This window comes from Crocodylus siamensis, chromosome 8 (assembly GCF_052110815.1).
Source record: "Crocodylus siamensis isolate JL-2025a chromosome 8, ASM5211081v1, whole genome shotgun sequence".
Classification (NCBI taxonomy): domain Eukaryota; kingdom Metazoa; phylum Chordata; order Crocodylia; family Crocodylidae; genus Crocodylus; species Crocodylus siamensis.
The window spans coordinates 56,764,258-56,786,304 of NC_143402.1; the positions used below are offsets into that span (position 1 = coordinate 56,764,258).

A 22,047-nucleotide genomic window follows, 5' to 3' on the forward strand; every position below is an offset into this window, starting at 1 on the left:
ATGCTGATGTGAAAGGGACTGGCTGTGTTTCCCCTTTTATTTTCTTGTCGGTGCCTCCTTTGTCAGGAATACTATGGTTTCCCCTGCATTTTAGTCTGGTATCAAGTAAACATGTTTTTCCCTCTTTATAGTCCCAGTTGACTTGTGCTGTACGGACCCTCTTAGGGAACTGGACATAAATTATTTCCCTTGCCAATCAGTACAGCTCCAGAAACCTTCTGTTTTGCTGTGCTGACACTCATCTGCATGTCTCTTCGGGGCTGACACCTGCCCAACACTACATTAGCAAGTGAGTGTCTCTTTCATGCCAGAGAAGAGAGCTGATGGTATGCCAATTCATTAAACCATGTCTAAAACATCATTTTAGAAACAGATGTACAGCACTGCCACATGTCCCCATAATAGTTGAGATCCAGTGCTTTAAGGACCTGATAGAGCACAGATATATTTGAGACCCTTTTTTCAGCTGAAGAGGAAAAGGGCACATACATAGCAAACTCAGTCCTGTCTTCATCTCCCATGAATTTCTGTGTGATCTCTGCAGATTGCAGGCTCGGATTGCTCACAGGATCCAAGAATTGGAAAACCTTCCTGGGTCCCTGGCTGGTGACTTGAGAACCAAAGCTACCATTGAACTTAAAGCACTAAGGCTGCTCAACTTCCAGAGACAGGTAGGTGGTGACATTCCAGCAGCTGGTTTTGCCCAGTGTCCAATTCAGAAGAAGGAATTAGCCGAATATGGTGAGTTTTTCTAATCTCATGCGAATGCTGAATGTACAGAACCAGGTTAATTGGGGACGTTGTATCTGTGCGTGGCTGGAAATTAAACAACGAATGGCAGGGACACCCTGGCCCTGCCTCATGGTATTTGCTTATCGCCTGAGAAGGAGGAATGGTAGCTTGCTTTAATATTGGAGTGAGAACATGGGCCCATCCCCATTTTCTGCTCATCTAATCTAAAATGGCTCGAGGCAAAGATGCTTGATGAGAGGGGCTGTTGTCCTACTTGATCTAGGGGTGCAATGGGACGCCAAACTGGGAGAACCACAGTTCTGCTGTGTTGTGGCAGCCTCTTATGACTCATTATTCTGAGATCTGACAGCTGGCTTTTGCTTTTTCTCCCTCTGAGGGTGCAATTGGCCTGTATGCATAGACAAGTGTTTCAGGGTCAGTCATCGTGCTGAGTCCCACTTAAACTCCAGAAGGCTAAAGTGAAGTGGCAGGAAAGGGATTTTAATAGTGAACATTGCTTTGAGGAGCCATGAGAAAGTGTTTATGGAGTCACAGCTTATTTCTGTGCACGTTTTAGACTTGACATTCTTGCCTTGGCCATCTCCAGAAGCATGGTTGCTCCTTTAATAGTAGAGAGATGGTATAATATTGGGCATTATTTTGGTCCAACAGAATTATGCCCGCAGCTAAAATGCATTGACTTTCTCCCCAAGCTGCGTCAGGAAGTGGTGGTGTGCATGAGGCGGGACACTGCTTTGGAAACTGCCCTCAATGCCAAGGCCTACAAGCGCAGCAAGCGGCAGTCACTGCGGGAGGCGCGCATCACGGAGAAACTGGAGAAGCAGCAGAAGATCGAGCAGGAGCGGAAACGCAGGCAAAAGCACCAGGCAAGTTATACTGTTCCAGAGACCGGGACATTGGGGTTGAGATTTGTAAGGACCATAACTTGTTTCTGCCTGGAGAGCTGAAATGCGGACACCATCAAATTGTGGGTTCTTTCTGAGGTGTTAAAATTAAATGTTCTCTCACATGAAGTATGGTAATGGGAAGAGAGATTTTTATGTGTTCAGTGTGAAGGTGAATTAATCCTCAGACCAAATGGTTCAAGGCAGGGAGAGGTGTTACTGCATTACTGTGAATTATCACACTTGGTCATATATGATATACTGTTTCCCTCCCCAGTATCAGCCCCCCCAGAACTGGGGTGCATGTATTGAGCAGGGAAACTGTTTCTGCCTGGGACAGAAGAACCCTGCTTTGAATTCTGCTTTGCAGTGCATCAGTTGTGGCATTACAAGTTGGGCAGCTGAGGCAGTCATTTGACTTCATGGCTCATTGTTCTTCACTCTGTAGGTGTTAATAGTTCTCTCTCCTTTTTTATGGTCTTCATGTTCTATTAATGAAGCTAACTCTTTTGGGGGACAGTTTTGCTGTCTGCTTGCTGCTTCTGGTCTCTGTCCTCCTGTTTTGGAGGCCTGGAGACTCTTTAGCTCTTTTCAACATCATTGATCCATCAAAGGAAACCAGAGTTTAGCAGCAGCTAGGGTTTCAGTTTTAGTTTAACAGAAAAAGGGAAACGAGTGAGCTGAAGAGTAGCTTCTGTCCCTGCTCTATACAGGCATACATCTGGAAATCTTTTTCTTTATTTTCATTGATCTGCTTTTCAGAAACAAGGTGTGTGTTATATCTTGGGGTATGTTGTATGTGAAGATATACAGTAGTTCAGCGCTGATCAATAGGGTGCCCATTTCCAGTATCCTGACATCTGTGTTCATTTGCTCTCCCTTTGTCCCTTCAGGAATACCTCAACAGCATTCTCCAGCATGCAAAGGATTTCAAGGAATACCACCGTTCTGTCACAGGCAAGATTCAGAAACTTACCAAGGCCGTGGCTACTTACCATGCCAACACAGAGCGTGAGCAGAAGAAGGAGAATGAGAGGATTGAGAAGGAGAGAATGCGCCGCCTCATGGTGAGGTTTCCCACAGGGTAGATAGGATGTTATACACCTGAGTTATGTCGACTGTCTTCAGCCTGCCTGGGAGCATGAGCTGGCTTGTTCTAGATGGTCTTTCAGCAGCAAGGAAGGCCATCTCTCTTTTTCTCTCCTCTCTCTCTTGCTTTCTAGGCTGAAGATGAGGAAGGGTACCGCAAGCTGATTGACCAGAAGAAAGACAAGCGCCTGGCCTACCTGCTTCAACAGACAGATGAGTATGTAGCAAACCTGACTGAACTGGTACGTCAGCACAAGGCTGCGCAGGTTGCCAAGGAGAAAAAAAAGAAAAAGAAAAAGAAGGTGAGTTCAGGAGGATGCAGGGGAGGATGGCACAGGCAGGGCATGAACCTGAGCAGGCTATGAGCTTGGAGATCTCAGAATTCTTTCCATGGTCTTGTCTTGTTTCATTTTTATTTCTACCTTCACAGCTCAGGCCTCTGCTGAACAAACTGTCACTCACACTAATACTAAAGGATGTAACTAGGATAAGACAGGCCACCCTATTTCCCCTCTAATCCAATGCCAAGCTTGGCCTGGGAACTCCAGAAGTGGATGCTGAATGCATCATCAGAACCTGTGGTCTCCCCAGGTGTTCTACCCTATTTGGGGTTGCATCTCAAAAACCAGTATCTTGCATTTTTCTTCTGTTAGATTTTTCAGCCAAAGGCAGATCTCTTGGGTTATTGCTTTACTTACAAACTGCAGTGCAGTTTTCTTACATAGTAACATGGCAAAAGAAACCCAAAACCTCCCTACGTTGTTGCTGCTTGTAACTAATGGAGATTTGCTAGTGAATATTTACTGTACATGGTCTAAATTGCAAACCGTTTTGGTGCAAGTCACTGGGTCAGACAGCTTTTTCAGGAAACTCCTCCTAAATTGCCACAGATTAGACTAAAGCTGGTAAAACCAAGCAGAGTTCAGTTTCTTTCTTCGTTACTATGGAACAAAACCAAGCTCTGGTTTAGGAATACAAGATTGAGTTGGCACAGTGAAAAACAGGTGAGAAATATCTTTTTCTGGCAGCATTTCTATTCCAGGAGATTTTAAATGGTTCCTCTCTGCTTCTGAACAGCCATTCTGTTGCTCTCTTAGTGCTATGAGGTATAGAATTCACTAGCAAGAGCTGGCTTTGCATGCTGTGGTAATGGGTGCTATAGAAAATCTGTGTGGGAAACTGCCTGTATAGGAGGCAGCCATACAAACCATCATTCCTGGTCGAATACTTTTGTGGCTACGCTAAGCCAGAACTTCATTTACAAATCTGTTGCAGCTTCAACAGTTTCTGTCCTGCTAGCCCTATCATCTTTTGAGCTTATTTGCCTAAAAAGCCCTATGCTAGAGTAACATATTGGTCATGGCTTTGATTTCTGTTTCCTTCAGTGTTGAGTTGCTAACCATGGTCTTCTCTCTCTTTCAGAAGGCAGAGAATGCAGAGGGACAAACACCGGCAATTGGACCAGATGGGGAAGTAAGTACAAAGATCTTTTTCATGTTATGCCAAGTAGGATAGAAAACATTTGTTCACTGCTGCCAAAGGGAAAACAGCAATATGCTCTAATGAAGTGCACAGGGAAACCAGCTCCATAGAAACTGGATGTGGAGAAAATCTCTGTCTTAACGATTTCCCCCAGTAAAAATGGAGGTGTTGGGCTCTGCAGAACTTCTCATTCCAAGAGAGAATCCAACTGGACCCATAGGGTTCAGTCTTGCCAGAGAAATGATGGTCCAGTGATTGGGACAGTAGCCCAAAAAGTTGGAAACCAGGGTTCTATTCCTTGCTCTGACACAGGCTTCCTATATTACCCTCAGCAAGTTCTTTAGCCCCTCAGCGTCTATGAAGTGGGAGTGATGGAGCCTCCTTGTATACGTGAGTGATGTTTGGCTGCCACAGAGATGGGGGCCATATAATTGCCAGCCTTAAAAGTAGTTCTTCATGTACAAAACTAGTTTGAGGATCTCAGCATGGTAACCCATGGTCTCAGTTACAGACGTGCTGACAACTTTGCAGAGCTGTTTACAAAAAGGGAAATACTGAGTGGGAAATGAATTTGTGAGAGACATTAGGTGTATTTCAGATGAAGCACTTCTGTCTGTGCACTCTTGTGCCCACTGGTGCTTCCTTTGGTCTAGGCACTTGGTAAAGACACTGGCTTCCTTTTTCTTGCGGTGGACTTTTAGAAACAAAATCTTTGACCTGCCCCATTGGTCTGGCTGTGGCCACCATTTGGTGAACCCCTTGCATAGTGGTTTCCCCTTTTTTTACTTCAGTCATACTCAGTTGATGAGGAGTTTGGGGGTGGAAGATTCCCAAGTGCCTCATAAATATTTGTGCTTTCTCAGCCTCTGGATGAAACCAGCCAGATGAGTGACCTCCCTGTTAAAGTGATCCACGTTGAAAGCGGGAAGATCCTTACTGGCACAGATGCTCCAAAGGCTGGACAACTGGATGCATGGTTAGAGATGAATCCAGGGTAAGCCAGATCCCAGCTGGTCTCCCAGTATCATTCCAGAAGGCAGATGGCCTAGCATTTGATCTAGTACACTCTATAGCTTTGCTTCTGCAGCCTGTCCCAGGGGTTGGAAATCATCGCCATTTAAGAGCTGGGTCATGGAAGAGATTTATCTTGTGCAGGGTGTCTGTCTTGGGGCTCATGGCAAGCTTGTGGTCTATGCTCAGCTCTAAACCAGTGCCCAAAAAAGCTCTTGTAGCCTAGAGCACTGACAAGGTCCCGGCCTAAAACCTTGCGAATCACAAGAGGTGGCCCAAAGACTTCTGAAAGCCAAGATTCTGCTGATCTCAGTATAGAGCATGAGTTTCCAAACAATGATTCTGCTTCATAGAGTTGGTGGGGGGGACATATCCTGTATGAGAACATGCCAGGTGATCTGCTGTAACTGCTTAGTCTCTCTGCTCCTTTTGTGCAGTAAATGAAGCTAAACCGTGGTAACTTAACCCTGTTGTATTTAGGGCCAAGCTGCCCTGGTTTAACTTGCACTTACCATGGGATAAGAGCAGACGGATGAAATAGTTACCTCAGCTGAACCATGGTAAATCCTTTTCTTTACAACTGTATTGGTATCCCTGTTCATTTGTCTGTCTAGGCCCTAGCAGACAGCTACTAAAATAACATGGTGGTAATATTGTAGTGAAAGTGTAGCCACAATGATCCAGGGCATACATGAGATGTAGGATTTGTCTGGTAATATATAGGGTGGCCATAAGAATTTGAGGGAAGTCTGGCATGGGGAGGGGAGGTTAAGGTGCCAGTGTATGCGTGCGTGAATGGATGCACACATACCCCTGACCCCTACACACATGTATACATGCATACACATGTAACCCTGACCCTGTGGCTCCCAGGAGAGGGGCTGGGCAGGCCAGTATGCGTGTGCACACACACATAGCCTCAACCCTGCAGCTTCATGCATGCACCCCAACCCTACTGCACAAACAACTCTGCTCTCAGCCTGGTGGGGTCCACACCAGGGACCACTGGCTGGGCTCCCGGGAGAAAATTGAAGTAAAGGTCCCAGATTGGTGCAAATTCCCCTGTACATGCCCAGCTCCTGACTCAGGAACCACACATAGAGGCCATTTTGTGCCAGTCTGGACTCTTGCTTTAATTTTCTCCTACAGCCAGGATGCTGAGGCAGCCTCCAAAATCTAGGACTGACCCTGGCCAATCCCACATGCGCTCACACGTGTCTGCACACACATGCATTTCATTGGACTGTGTAGCTGTGAGGGAAAGAAGTTAACTAAGTTTTTAGGCTCCTGAAGAAAGGCAGTTTGTGCCCGAGACCTTGTCTAGCTTTTCTTCTAGCCATACACGGTCCAATGAAATTTGAGCAAACAAACCTTGGTTCTCACAAAATAGTAGAAACCCTGTTGCAGAGGTGTTTGAGACATAAATGTATACATGATCCCAAATACCAGGCATTCGTCCAAGTGCTTATCCAGCAACTTGAGAGCGGAAGGGAGAAGAGGTGATTTGTATTAGAAAAATAGTACTAAAAATCTAATTGTGGTTCTGCATTCAAAGCTTCTAGAACCCAAGCTAATCTGTTTGTATGTAGAGCTGTCAAGAGCTGAACTGATACTTAATAGTAATATTTATGTTCAATTAGATATGAAGTAGCTCCAAGATCTGACAGTGAAGAAAGTGGGTCAGAGGAGGAGGAGGAGGTAAGAGGAAATGCTTTGAATCACACTTATCCTCTTGTATTTTATGATATCACTGGGAAACAACACCCTCCCCCCATCCATGTGTGTGTCCACTAAGCAGGTTAGATTGGTTACAATCACTGAGTGGAAGGTCCTGATTTAATTGATTGATTTTGATTAAGTTCCATTTGCATTTCATCCATCCTTTTTTAAAGAAAGCAGCATTCTTGGTTGATATATAACCCAATGGTTCTCAACCGTTTTAGGCTCGAGGTGCTCCTTAGTAGACTTGAGACACCCCTCAGAAAATGCCAGCTCCTAGTTTTCACTTTTTTTTCACTGCAGAAAATACTAGAGCAATTCACCTATTGCAAAGAACTCAGAAAAGACCACAGCAGGACAGCATGTTTTTAACATGATGGATTTATATTGGAATCTCCTGGGTTGATCTTGTAGATTACATTTGCATACCTAATAATGCTAACATTGCCCACAGCACCCTCAGAAGGATCTCAAGACAACCCAGGGTGACATTGTATCTCGGTTTAGAATCACTGATATATAACCACTGAAAAATGACTTATAGCTACAGAGAGCCCTTCTGCTAGATTCAGTACGTCTCCAGTAAGTGTCTTAGACTTGATCTGCTCCAGGTTACTGGGAACATGCAGGTAACTCTTCAAGTGTAAAGAGGAGCAAACAGCTGATTATTCAGTACAGCGTGGCCTTTCCTTTCTGGCAGGAGGAAGAAGAGGAGCAACCGCAGCCTGCTCAGCCTGCCTTGCCCGTGGTAGAGGAGAAAAAGAAGATCCCAGATCCAGACAGCGATGACGTCTCAGAAGTGGATGCCAGGCACATTATCGAGTAAGCTCTATGCAATCCCTCTGGCTGGCAGTTGTCTCCTGATACCCTTTTCACTTTACCTTTTTGGGGGAGGAAGAAAAAGCCCAGTGTGGCTGCAGGTGGAATTCTCGTGTTCCAGATGGCTTTGTGGGAAGCATTATTGATGTGCCCTAATAGCTAGCAAGGGGAGGCTTGCGTAGTACTCTCTCTGAGTCCAGTTAAAGGAAATACTATGCTGTTCAGCTTCTCTGTCACCTGGCTGTCAAGTGACACTGTCATATTTCAGCATGTATGGAGCTGTCTGGGAGGGCATTTCCAGTAGCATGCAACTTCCACCACTATCCGCCTCAAACAAAACATTTTGAGCTGTGATTCTTCTCTTGGTCTGTACCCAGAGCTGAAGGCTAAGATGTGCCTCTAAATCTAAGCTGTTTTGAACAGCTCATTCTATTATTATTCTTACTATTCTCATGATGGGTTATGCATCTAAATCCTTCAACAAACATTGAAAATGTCTGCTCAGTTTTTCTGCAGCGGATGAGAAATCAATATTTTATATTGGAACAAGGGGGTGACAAAAGTATTGAACACCAGGAGAATGATTTGAGTGATGGTGATGGGTGGTTGTGATGGTTGTTGTTATTATGCTTGAACAGACGAGTTTGAATTGAAAACTCCCAGTTTCATGTACCATTCTTTTCGCTCAGAAATGCTCTTTGTCACACTAGGAGAAGGAAGAACAGGTATATGTGAAAATAGCATAATGAAAAAGGGTTGCAAACATCAGTCCCCATTTGGATTTGAACCACATATCTCTCGTTTCATAAGCCTGAGTTCCTGTCCTGGGAAATGTAGCTGTCAAGTACTTAAGTAGCAAGCTATTGTGTTTGCTGGGTGCCAGTCTGTATAGAGGTGCAATCTCCTGCATTAAGTTGGTGTATTACCGCAGCATAAAGTACATGCTTTTCTATAGGAACGTAGTACACTGTGTGCTGTTCTACTGAAGTAACCATGGGAATGGAGATTGTCGTATCAATATGAATGCACCAATTGAGCTATTTTAAACTAAGGAAATTCACTGGAGAGGGAAAAACAAATTGAGTGCAGTATTGACTATTTTACATCACTAAAAGTCAGAGAACGCCAAGTTCAGGTTCTGTCTTTGGGTAATGTTTGTTTCTGTGGGGAAACATTATGACTGCGTGTGGAAACGGTGGAGTATTTCAAAGCAAGTCCACATTATGCTCCTGCCCGAAACATGGCTTGCATGTCTGATTCTCCTGCATGCAAAAGCTGAACTTTAATGCTGAAGTAGCTTAGTTTCCTTTTAATATTTATAAGACCTTGGATATGCATTGGTCACAAATCTTCCCTGTCTTTCCTGCTTTCTATTAGACAAGTTAGAAAAGGCACATAAACCTGTGGAACAATTCTAGTCAGGCAGCAGTGATGCCTGCTCTCTTTCCAGATCTTGCCAGGAGAGCATTACGTTTTACTTTTTCAGTGCAGCTTCCCAGTTTCCTTTGTGAAACGGAGAAAATGCATCTGTGCCTTAAATTGCACATAGGGAATTTCCTCGGGCAATCAGTTTAAGCATTGTGAGATCAGTAATTTCTGGTGCACCAATAAAACAGAATTGCCATCAATTCAGAAGAATACTCATTTAAATCTTCCTTTTAATTGTATTGAAAGTGACTTGCAGGAGAAACTAGTGTGGTTTAAATATAACTGCACTGATGCATGCTCTGTGCATGTAAACTTTAAAAAAAAAAAAAAAGAAAGCCAACAAAAAACAGATACCGCTGGATGTGGAGGCAGTAACAGCTTTTGCTAGGAACTGGCAAGTTCCTCGTGCTCTCAAAAGCAAATGGCCGTTCGGGCAGGATAGGATCTCAAATTCCAGGGGAACAAGGTTTATTAGTTTCCAAAGCAATGAACATATGGGTGCTTACTTTCTACTCCCTGGTCCTTGCAAGAAAGATGAGAAATGAAAGCAGTCTTTCAGTGTTGATGCAACTCGCTGGATCCTAGGGGCCAAAAGGCAGCTTGGGGGCCCTGGAGGGCAGCTTCTTAGAGAAGCAAAAAGGATTTTTCTCCTCATGTCTTTCCTTTCATAGGAATGCAAAGCAAGATGTTGATGATGAATATGGGGTCTCTCAGGCACTGGCGAGGGGATTGCAGTCTTACTATGCTGTGGCCCATGCAGTCACCGAACGGGTGGACAAGCAGTCCACGCTTATGGTCAACGGTGTACTCAAACAGTACCAGGTGAGAAACCAAGGCAGGAATCTCACTGATTATGGGTGGTTGAATGGAGATGGCCAGTGGTGCTGTGTGGGTGCACACACATGCATGGGACTCAACGCACCAGCTTTGCCTGTTGGGCATTGCCAGGTACCTAGAGGGGATGTTGGACAGGACAGATGTGTGCAGAAAGGCACAGCATGAATGGGGGGTTCTCCCAGAATTCCCCATGCTGCACGCTTTAATTGCGAGCTGTTAGTTGGATGGAGCTCGTGTAGAACCACGTGGTGACTTCATTAAGCAGCCTGAGAGTGTCCAAAACCAGAAAGCACAAGCTGGCTTCTATTATGTGCCAAGCGCATGCAGAGCTTCACTGAGATCATAAGATTTGCCAAGTTTGGGTCAGACCACAGGCTGGTGCAAGCGGTTTTGCCCTCCTCGGTGCTGGCTCTGTTAGCATGCCCACCTCTTTCTCTTTGCTTAAGGATTTCAGCTGCCTCTGCAAGCTGACTTAATCTGCTCCCCTTAGAGGAAAGAGGTCAGTATTTCCTGTTTGAAACGTGTTGAACTGAATTAATTCCAAGAGCCTCTTAAAGGAAAATCACGGGATAATAAGGTTAACAAGCAAGTTTTAAACATGTGCGTGGATTCTCTAAATAGCACAACGCAAATCCCTGTTGGGGCTCAAAGCAGCAGCCAGCTGCACAATGTTTGAGCACAGCAAAACACGAAGCAGGCAAGGTCTTAGGGGAAACAGGTGGGAACTAACAGAAATGATACCTCTCATTTATAATATGGTGTCACACTGACCAGTGCAGTCCCAGGAACCTTCATCATATCTAATACCTCTAGCGGAGGATTTTCTTGTTAGCATATGTCACCAGCCAGCAAGACGTTACAATCCTACATGTGCTGAAGAGACCAAAACCACTATGTTCTCAGACGGGGCATTCCTTGTAAAATAACAGATGAGTCAGACAGTGCCAGTAACTTAAAGCATGTAGCTTGGAAGGGAGCTCTCTGAGATGCACATGGTCCAGATGGGAATGGGATGGATCGATGCCAAATGACCCGTTTGAGATAATTGCCTCTCAAACAAGAGGCTTAATAATAACGTACAAGTCATTCATTTTAAATGTTTGCCAGAGTGAATGACTACAGCTTGTTAACGCATCCTGGGGAGCAGGGGCCAAGGCCTGTGGTTTCACAGAATGTAATGTGCATTCTGCAAATTCCACTCCTTCCTTCTTTCCCTGTTCAGATCAAAGGTTTGGAGTGGCTCGTGTCCCTGTACAACAACAACCTGAATGGCATCCTGGCTGACGAAATGGGTCTGGGCAAGACGATCCAGACTATCGCTTTAATTACATACCTCATGGAACACAAACGGATCAATGGACCCTTCCTCATTATAGTACCTCTCTCGTAAGTGCAGCACCCAGATTCTCCCAGCGGTATTGGGAGGTTGGGCAGAAGTCTGTAGTAATCATGGGCCTGATCCTATTTATGAGAGGAAAGGAAGCAAGACGCAGTGTTTAGACCAAGGGTGCTGGGACTTGCAGATTCAGGCAACAACAAGGGGAATCTGTTGATTTCATGGTTCATTATCATCTACCTGATTTCTGCTGAACTTCACTTCACGGGTGTTAATGACCCTCTCCTATTTTAACGGTCTTTGCGGCACCAGTTAAGCTATCCCTTCTGTAATTCCCCTTTCGTGATAGCTGATCCTGGTTACCTACTTCCTATTTCAGATCCTTACAGACTCATTCCAATAAAGTTATATTTGTTTTTCCATCAATCTTAAACTGAGGAATCCAGCCCTCGGCCCCTAGCATGTTAATAAAGCTTCTAGTTTCTTTTTACCTGGAGAAAAATGTGTTGTGTTGTATGAAGCAATCAGGGGTCACAGTAGAGGTGGTATCTTTTATTAGACCACCAAGATGTTTCCAAAAAAAGTCTTTAATTGCAAGGTTTCAAGCACAAATGCCCTTCATCAGGCATTGGAGAAAAGATTATAAAAGTTCTGCTGGGTAGAAATGAAAGCTCATATTTCATGGGATTTCACAAAGGATTCAATAGATGGAATACTCCTGGACAGGCAGTTCTTAGCTGGTAACATGTCTCTCATCTCTCTTGTGAGGCTCTGTGATGATGCAAATTACCTTGAACAAAGGCAGGAGCAGTATCTTGGGTTTCAGGTGGTCAAAATTGCTTCCCCCTTGGGAAATTATGAAGATTTCATTTTAAAAATTGGCTAAAATTTGATATCTTCCATGTGTCAGATACCCAGGTTGTATCCCTATTGATTTAGAGGAAAAAGCAATCAGGGCTCATGGTAGAAATGATATCTTTTATTAGACCAACAAGATTTTTGGAAAAAAAAATTCTTCAGCTGCAGGCTTTTGGGCACAAACACCTTTCAGCAGGCATTTATTGTGTTGTATGGGATGGTGCACTTCACTATTGTATACCACCCTTTCCAAAATCCTAGATTCTCCCTTGTTCCTGACCCTCCCATAGGTTCACTCTCTGGCCCTGCTGCTTGGCCTCAGTTTACTCATCTGTCATGCTGTTGACCTGACAGCAGTGTTGGGGGGAGCTTTTGTAAAGTGCCTCAATGTCTTTTAGTTAAAAGGGGCCATAGAAATAGAAACACTGAGGCTGCTGTGGAAATGATGTAACAGCCATTTAAAAAAAGGAGAATGGTGTAGGTCACTTTCTGTGTCTCTGTCACAGACCCATAGCTCATAACTTCTTAGTCGAGCATCATTTGCATGGACAGGATGATGCTTCTGCAGCTTTCTCTGCACATGCGTCAAGAATATGACATTTCTGTCACAGATTTGTTAGGGGCAGTTTGGAAAGTGAATAAATAGCTGACAAACTGGAAGTCAAGCACCTGGATTTCTTGCACCCTGTAGCACTGAGAGGTGGAGCAGACACCAGTTTGTAGCTGCAGTGCTCTTGCCTTTATCTGTTATACCTCATGTACCTTTCCTGATCAAATAGACTGGCAGTCACACTCATAGCCAGGTGGGTCGCATTCGTGGGGTCACTGGTATGAAAAGGGGTAGTTCTCTTGAGAGGCCATTATACAGGTTCCCCTTCAGGGGCCCATGTTCTTCATCCAGACAAGATCCCACAGGAGGTGGTGGCAGTGTCTGGGGTTGTCCTTGTGCCTTGAGGCCCTTCTGCCTGGTGCCCCAAGCACAGTGGGTAGAGCAGATCCACAGCCCCTCAGTTCCTGTTTTACAGTTGTGACAACATGACAGCTTGCTCTAAGTGATTGACTCATCATTGTCGACTTCCATGATTCTTCATCAGGGTGTTGTAGCACTCTGGGGTGCCATGAGATCCTTTTAAGGATGCCACATAATATTAACACCTTTAGATGAGCCAAGGCCTGCAAATAATCCACAAGATAAACCACACGAGGTTTCAAATAGGAATCCAAAACATCATAAATATTTCTGCCCTGTCACAGGCTTTCAGAGTTCTTTGCAACAGAAGAATTGCTCTAGGATTTATTTTTCTGTAGTCAAAACAGTGAAAGTGAAAAGCTGAGATTTTTTTAAGGAAGTGCCTTAAGTTAAAGGTTGAGAACTACTGGTTTAGAGCATGCTTCTGTGTTCAGGATAACTACAGGGTAGTTCTGTCTTATTTCACACTCGCTGGCCTAGTAGAACAACTTAACCCTCCCCTACCAAGGACAAAACTCATGGTAAAAGTTAAGTCTTCAAGTTTTAAGATCTAGCCTTTTGCTTTCTGCTTTGTGCCCCCCAGCCCTGCCCAGCATGTGGGTGAGGAGCACCAAGTAGCAGCTTTGTGAAGTAGGAATGGTGATCTGGGCATGAAGCATGGTTTCTCATTAAGAATTTTAGCAGTTTTAAGGCAACAGGAGCTGTTTTGTTGGTGTATTAGTTATTTTTCTGGGGCAGCCGCAGAATGTTTGGACTCTTCATTAGGCTGGATCAGGTTTGACTGAACTGTTCTGTCTCGTAGAACTCTGTCAAATTGGGCATACGAATTTGATAAATGGGCTCCTTCGGTGGTGAAGGTCTCATACAAGGCAAGTATTGGGGACCAGCCCCACCCTTATCTCTTGCTGCTATGTATTTCCTTGTATGCTAGTAAAACAAACCCAGATAGACATGTAGTGTTCCCATTACCAAATAAAGTACAGCTGCTCTTTGGCTGTTTTACCATCATTTGATAAGAATCCTTTAACAGGAGAAAACCTACAGCTGCCTGTACAAATACCCCAGCTGCATTGCTTTTTCTAAATAAGAATGTAAGAATTGCCATTTTCTGGGTTAGATCCTAGGTCTGTCTTGCCTAGTCTCCTGTTTCACACAGTGGCAAAGAGCAGCTGCTGAAAAGGAGAGTGAACTGAGTATTCCAGGGTTTTTTTTCCCGGCACTGTTCCTCTCCCATTTGCAGCCTCCAGCATTTAAGGTCCAGGAAGTTCTAATGTGGGGGCCATGCCCCTTGCTGCCATGGTCAATAGCTACTGATGTCCCTTTCCTCTAAGAATGTATCCAGTCCCGTTTTGAGTATAGCTAAACACTCAGCTTCCACCACATCTGGTGGCAACAAGTCTCACACTTTTTAATGACACACTGGGTGAAAAAGAACTGCCTTGTGTTAGCTTTAACCTTATAACCTACTAGTTTTATTTTGTGACCCCTTTATTCTAAATCCCTGTTCACTGTATCTCTGCTGTTTAGTATTCTGTAAAGCCTGCTTATGATGGGGGTGTGTGTGTGTGTGTGTGTGTGTGTGTGTGTGTGTGTCCAAGCATCTCTTCTCCAAACTGAACAGGCCTGGCCTCAGTCTCTCCTCCTATGGAAGCCCCGTCCATATCATTAATCATCCTTGCTGCCCATCTCTGTACCTCCATAGCTGGAGTGATTGTTGCTAATTGCTAGCCGTGTCCCTGGTGGAAGTTAGAGCTTGAATTGATACAGGTTTTTTCTCCCTACCCCCACCCCGTTTTTACCAGGGCTCTCCCGCAGCAAGACGAGCATTTGTACCTCAGCTTCGAAGCGGAAAATTTAACGTCTTGCTCACTACGTACGAATACATCATCAAAGATAAGCACATTCTTGCCAAGGTAAGACCTCCCTGCAAGTGGGTTAACCAAAGCTTTCTCTTAAGCTTAATTCATATTGCCATGGAGTGATGCTCCAGGCTAGATGCTGTAATAGATGTGGCTGTGCCATACCCAAAAGAATGTGCAATGGTCCAGCTATAAAAAGAGCCAAGCAGCTATAAAGTTAGTGCTTGAAAATGCATAACAACCTTTTAACTGGTTTCCATCCAGCTTTAATTTGAATGTGTGGAAGGCCTGAAGAGGGATTTCTCTGTATTGGCAAGGAAAAAGAGTCCTATGTTTTAGGCTTCTTCTATGCACAGAAAGTTGAAATGTTTTTAAATCTGTCTCAGCTTTGTCTGGATGCTCTGAAATGGTTTTAGCTGTTGCCCAAACCAACAAAGGTGCTGCAGCTTAACTTGGTAACTTGCTGGTGCAATGTTTTAAGCAAGGGTTAAACTAGTGTAAATGTATTTGCATGAGTAGGGTTGTACTGGTTTTAACTAGTTCAGTGTAAACATGCATCTTTTTCCTCACCTAAAGATCCCAAAAGTGAAGTTTTACCTTTTTACTTATGGAGAGCAACTGACATGTTTGGTTGTGGTCAGGGCATTAAGGAACTACTAATGATGCTATTTCAGGGCTATTTGCAATCCTGCAGTGATGGAAAGGTGTAGAAATAACTAAACAGATCATGATATGGTTATTTTTCAGCATTACTGCCCTTCCGTTCCCTCTTCCCTCCATTTGCTGTCTCAGGTCAATGAGAAAGCAGGGTACATTTGCACCTTATAGACTAATTGAAGTAGATATATAACACTAGCTTTTGTGAGCTAAGGCTTGTGGCGGGCCAGGAGGGGGCGCTTCTGCACTGAGCCACCTGACTCACTGCACCTGACCAAAAACCAATGCTTCAGGTGTCTTCCTCTGAGGTGCCTTCGTCCAGCCAACCCCCGGCACACTCGCAAGCCTGGGGTGACCGCCACCACCACACAGGCCTGGGTCTTTGTTAGGGCTCTGTGCAGCCCAGGGTACACAGACTCTGTGGACCTTGGGGGTGCTTACCCCACCATGGTACTTTGGGGTGCTTCCTTTTAGCCTGAAGCATTCACAAGTAGCCTCCTGTGCTGGAGAAAAGTAAAAAGCCACACCCACCTTAGCCAGCCAAGCAAAAGGGAGCTTAAAAGGCTTGCCTCACCCCTCTCAAGCACACACACAGTGAGGCATGCTATAGTTTTATTGATCAGAGAGGGAGAGAATGAGGAAGGAATACAAAACAATGGAAAATTGATAGAAAACCCGTTTGAGCAAATCACGATGGGCTTGTTGGTTCTTTTGGTACACATCTAGTTCACTGAATCTTAAGTTACTGGCTGAATTTCAGGTAAGCTACTTACATGTTCATCCAGAGCCCAATAGAGCTCGGGAAGCTGATTGCTTGTTTCAGTGTCCCAAAATGTCTGACCTCTCCCAAAAAGGACTGACCGTCTTTTAAAACTTTTGTGACCTCATCACTACATCCCAACCAGAAATGGGCTATGTGATGCAGACCAATCCTCAGGTAGAGAGACCCAGATCACCAGGTTGTTCAGTGGAAAAAACAAAACAAGGGAAGAGCGAGCTCCCCCCTCTCTGCAGGAATGTCTCCAGCTCAGGTTATGGGTCAGGGAAATGTCCAGGTGAACTTAAATCATACAGGTAGAGTAAACAAGTTGGGGGGGGGGGCTGAGGCTGCCTTAGACCAGGAGACAGAGAAAGGGATATTTTTTCACAAGGCTCACTTCATTAGATGCTGCAAAAAGACATAAAGCAGAGTTTAAGAGGGAGAGAGAAGTCAGAATACAGAAGATGAGGGATTATACATTAATTATGTGCATTATATATATTGCATGTATTAAGTATGTTGCATATATTATATGCATGAGGAGGCAAGCACTGTAATATAAAAATTAATTTTTGAAATTGGGTGCTACTCAATTTACAAAAGTTCTGGAGGGGGCCTCAAGGCCAGTGAGGGGTATATAGAATCCTTAAAAGATTGAGAACCATTGCAGTAGACTGCTTTCTAAGTTTGCATCAGAAGCATTTGATCTTTCTGAAACAGCTTTCCCCATGCCTTTGTTATCTGTAACCAGCCAGTTTCAGGACACTACATACTTAATGATGGTGTGTTTTTTGTAGTTTTTGGCTAGTGTATTAATTTTCAGTCAAAAATAAGTAGACTGTTTGTTTATATGATTAAAAAGATAGAATCTCTGCTTTCTCATGTGCTTGATTCTATGAGCCAAAGGTAAAAGAAGGTTTCCTAGATGGGAGCACTCTCCCAGCAGCTGCTCAAGGGAGGTTTGATTAGGTTTCTGCAATCCCAGTCTGTTCTGATCCACCTCTGACAATGGGTACAGTTGTGTTGAAGGTGCTGTAAAACAGTACATCCATCACTGACCCACACATTCTCTTCCCCCTATCTTTTCAGATCCGTTGGAAATACATGATTGTGGATGAAGGCCACAGAATGAAGAACCACCACTGTAAGCTAACCCAGGTCCTGAACACACACTACGTGGCGCCCCGGCGCTTGCTCCTCACCGGAACTCCACTGCAAAATAAGCTGCCAGAGCTGTGGGCTCTGCTCAATTTCCTGCTTCCCACCATCTTCAAGAGCTGCAGCACATTTGAGCAGTGGTTTAATGCTCCCTTTGCCATGACGGGAGAAAAGGTACATGTGGAACCAGCAGCATAACAGGCATTTGAGTTGAGATGGCTTTGCACTGCTTGTATGGTAGCAGGGGGGCAGGTGGTTTTGTGCATAATTAATCTCCTGTGAAGTGCAGTTGTAGCTGAATAGGCTCAAAATCTTGCCCTGCCTGCTAGTTAAGCACAGAGCACTGGCTTTTTGCAGAGTTGAACTTCTAGAGTTGGATAATCCCAGACAAAGTGGGTTTTGTCCATACAACGTAAAACACAGCATGGCAATCAATGTACAGTGGAAATATCTATCCCTTAGATCTGAATACATCAAACTGAGACATGATTTTAGTTCTTACCAAAGTGGATTCTCAAAGCATGCAGGGATTACAGGTTCTAGTCATTCAAAACAGCTCCCTGGAAACTCAGTGACTGGGGCTACAGATAACGAGTGATCAGACAGCCAAAGGAAAGATAAGAGCACTGGAACATTAATGTTTTCAGTACAGAAACCCCAGATGAAGATCACTGCACCAGAGTTTGCAATTTTAAGACCCACACAGCTAATTGGAGTGGCTGTCATCTGCACCTTTTATGGAAAGAATCTGTCTTGACCTCCTTTCTTCGGCATTTTAGAGCTTTTAATGAGGGATGTGGAGGGCAAAGATGCTCAAGTCATTGTAACTCTTTATTTATTTCCTGGGTTAGGTGGATTTGAATGAAGAAGAAACCATCCTGATTATCCGTCGCTTACACAAAGTGCTGCGTCCCTTCCTGCTGAGAAGGCTGAAGAAGGAAGTAGAAGCACAGCTGCCAGAGAAGGTAAAGCTAGGGAGGGGGATTCTGCCCAACTCCATTTACCACTTGATCCACACACACTTGTCCTGCTTCCTGGATGTTTAAGTCAGGCACAAGACACTAGGCTTAGCTCAGGGGTGATGGGATGTTTCTCCAGCCAGTGCTGGGTAGAAGATCTGAGTAGTTCCTTCGGGCTTTAAAATTAGTGCATCTGTGCCATGCTTAAATAACGTTCAATGAGCTACCCGTTTGTAGCGTTGTAGACTACATCATTATTACTAGAGTTTTTAGAAAGTTGTGACATAGGGAATCTGGGAGGCCTCATGACTTGACCTATTTAAAACACAATCTGAGGCACCCCTAGAAAATGTACTTCAGGCAGCTGTTTTGCTCCTGGACCTCAAAAGCAGATGTGCTTGTGATCCAGCTGGTCTCTTCCTGCATGTAGTTATCATGTGAGGTTGCCTGCTGCTTCTCTCAGCTGGTGGAAGCTGATTCTGTGCTACCCCACTGGAGGCTTCTTTTCAGTAGTTTTCTTTCCATTCCATTTTTGGGAAGTAGTTTCTACATCCCCTGCAGAAGCTGAAAGTGTTTCGGTGACACCCTGGCTAGTGGGTTTTCAGCTCCTGTTTCTACCCTAATGGGCCCCTCTGAGCCCATTAGAAAACTCTGGGCCCTGCTACACATTCAAATTAAAGCTGGACAGTTGTTACACATTTTCAAGCATTGACTTTGTAGCTGGTTGGCTTTTTAATAGCTGCATGGATGTTTTTATGATGTGATAATAACTTTGCCTGTGTAGCTAGGCTAAGTTTATTGTGCAATTCACTATTGAAGTGTGTAATATATATATATAACATGTGCCTAGGGGCCTAAGCAAAATTAGCAAGAGGAAAGAAGGGAAGGAGCAGCCTGGTCTAATGGCTGCATTTGTGCCTCCCCACCCTGGTTAAACAGCATCTTGGGGCACTCTGTCCAATATGAGAAGCAAGTCCCCAGTGAGCACACTGCCAAAGAGGGAGGGGCCAAAAGGCAGCAGTGGGTGACACTCAGAGAAGTGCAGGACAGAGCTGCTGGCTGTCGCTGGGTGTGAAAGGAACCTCTCCCCGGTCTTCACAGGTGGAGTACGTAATCAAGTGCGACATGTCGGCGCTGCAGCGGGTCCTGTATAGACACATGCAGGCCAAGGGAGTGCTGCTCACAGATGGGTCGGAGAAGGATAAAAAGGTTTGGCAGCCACGCTTTTTGCTTTACCTACAGCCCAGCTGGGATTCCTTGACCCACTGGATTCCTCCCTTCCACTCCCCATTCTGTTCCACCAGTCACATTGCTGTTACTTCCATCAATACCTTTTGGAAAACACTTTCAAGAAGCAAAGTGCCCAACTCCCCCTGGCTTTCTTGAAGCATAGTGGGCTTCAATACACTTTGAGCTTTGGAAAAGCCTCAGTTCAGTGCTGATTCCCTGGGTATTTAACACCCCAGCAGGGAATAGACACAGCAGCTGTGGTAGCTATTTTTCTGAATGGAACCCCAGTAATGGACTGAAGGGGCCACCTTAAGTGGGCTCTGTTACCTTTGTAAAAGAGTAGTAAAAGCACTGGAACAAGTTACTGAGAGAGGTGGTGGAGTCTCCATCCTTGGAGGTCTTAAATCTCAGCTTGACAGAGCCCTGGCTGAGATGATCTAGTTGAGGCTGGTCCTGCTTTGAGCAGGGGGTTCGACTAGATGACCTCCTGAGGTCCTTTCCAATCTTAATTGTCTATAATTCTATCATCCTGCCTGATGGGTGACACAGATGAAAGATGCGTTGTCCAGGCTGTGGGCAGCCGTCTTTGCAGTGAGGTGGGGCAAGTCAGATTTGCCTAGACTAGAGTCCTAGAATCATAGGAAATTAGGGTTGGAAAGTTGGGAGGGATCTTAGAAAGTCATTGAGTCAAACCCCGTGCTACAAAAGCATCCCCAACTAGATCATCCCAGCCAAGGCTTTGTCTACCTGGGTCTTAAAACCTCTAAAGGTGGAGATTCCACCACCTTTCTGAGCAGCCTATTCCAGTGCTTTCACTACTCTTTTCATGAGAGAGTTTTTCCTAATATATAACCTAAACTTCCCTTGCTGCAACTGGAGACCAAGGTGTGGAGGCTTGTTGCAGGTCCTCTCTAAGGCTGCAGCTCTGGTGCTTGATAAGCGTAGCTTTCACATGTGAGTTTACAGTACATACCACAGCAGCCATTCCAGGACAGAGTGTTTTAAACACAGAGGTATCTCCAAAAGGAAATGCAGTCAACAAAGCCATTCAGTCTCTGAGGTACCCCAGGCTTCTTCTTAAATGTATCTGTCCACTTTCATCTACGTTTGTTTTTAGTCTTTGCAAGGTCCATGAGGTGCCAAGACAAAGGGGAGCTAGATCCAAGCTGATCTTTCATAGAGAAATGAGGCTGGAGGGGACCTCCAGAGGTCACATCTAGTCCAACCCCTGCCTGAGTCAGGATCATCCCTATCCAAACCATCCTATACAATCCATAATCTAATCGCTTTGTAAAACTACTGTCCACATTGACACAGCACAAGATACAACGTTTCACAGCTGTAGCTTCCATTTGATCACACTGTTCACTTTATTCCCACAGGGCAAAGGTGGTACAAAAACTCTGATGAACACAATCATGCAGCTGAGGAAGATCTGCAACCATCCATACATGTTTCAGCACATAGAGGTAAAGTGTGGCAAGGGGGTGTTTGTTGTGCTGGTGACCAGAGGGTCTGTACAAGCTTGTCACATCCCCCAGCAAATTTACCATCTGGTTTAAGATGGGGTACCAGGGAGACAAAGACGGTGGCAGTAGGCAATCATAGCTGTGTAGACCAATTGTGTTTTCAACGCCACATGGACACAGGCTGGAAAGGTCCCATGCAGGGCTATGTGGAGTTTTCCCTCTTACTCATTTGGAAATCTTCCCCCTTTGCATCCAAAAATCTTCTGGGATCTGTTTCAACATGCCAGTGATCAGTGAAGTTCCCTTACCCACAAGCGTTCCACTGGAGAGCAAACATTCCAGTTTGCTCCAGTGTCTTCTCATCATGTGATACAAGGCTTTTTGCAATCTTGATATTCCTAGTAGTCCTTTCCCACTATTTACATCACATTTGGGTGTCTCATGCAGAACATTTTTGCTGTTGCTAATTACTCTACTGGACCTGAGGGTCAGTTTTCTATCAGGCCAATTCTGGGAGTGTGTTGGATATACTGGACACCTATGTTTGATTGGAAGAGTTCAGTGCAATCAGTGCGATGGTGCTTCTGTTTTTTTAATTGCAGGAATCCTTCTCGGAGCATTTAGGCTTTACTGGAGGTATAGTGCAGGGGTAAGTGGCTACTTCAGAGTTTTGCAGGGGTGGTGGTCCTTGTAGCTCATTAGGTATGGCCTGGTTTATTGGGGAAGACTGACATGAATTAGGTCAGTGCTGTTGCAGTGAGCATTGGCA

At 44.7% G+C, this 22,047-nt stretch overlaps 1 protein-coding gene across 9 annotated transcripts in view; it reads left to right on the plus strand.

Moving 5' to 3' along the window:
* SMARCA4 (SWI/SNF related BAF chromatin remodeling complex subunit ATPase 4) overlaps positions 1 to 22,047 on the plus strand; it is a 52,352-nt gene that overhangs the window by 16,436 nt on the left and 13,869 nt on the right. For 8 of the 9 annotated variants that reach the window (XM_090061472.1, XM_090061468.1, XM_090061469.1 and 5 more), the window contains exons 8-24: positions 545 to 671; positions 1,446 to 1,619; positions 2,531 to 2,704; positions 2,861 to 3,028; positions 4,149 to 4,199; positions 5,072 to 5,202; positions 6,860 to 6,917; positions 7,639 to 7,760; positions 9,857 to 10,007; positions 11,245 to 11,408; positions 13,989 to 14,055; positions 14,989 to 15,099; positions 17,552 to 17,794; positions 18,472 to 18,585; positions 19,681 to 19,788; positions 21,192 to 21,278; positions 21,881 to 21,927. In XM_090061472.1, coding sequence (XP_089917598.1) covers positions 545 to 671; positions 1,446 to 1,619; positions 2,531 to 2,704; positions 2,861 to 3,028; positions 4,149 to 4,199; positions 5,072 to 5,202; positions 6,860 to 6,917; positions 7,639 to 7,760; positions 9,857 to 10,007; positions 11,245 to 11,408; positions 13,989 to 14,055; positions 14,989 to 15,099; positions 17,552 to 17,794; positions 18,472 to 18,585; positions 19,681 to 19,788; positions 21,192 to 21,278; positions 21,881 to 21,927 — 2,097 coding nt within the window. The remainder of the gene's footprint in view (positions 1 to 544; positions 672 to 1,445; positions 1,620 to 2,530; positions 2,705 to 2,860; positions 3,029 to 4,148; positions 4,200 to 5,071; positions 5,203 to 6,859; positions 6,918 to 7,638; positions 7,761 to 9,856; positions 10,008 to 11,244; positions 11,409 to 13,988; positions 14,056 to 14,988; positions 15,100 to 17,551; positions 17,795 to 18,471; positions 18,586 to 19,680; positions 19,789 to 21,191; positions 21,279 to 21,880; positions 21,928 to 22,047) is intronic. The other variant, XM_090061470.1, reaches the window with a different exon arrangement.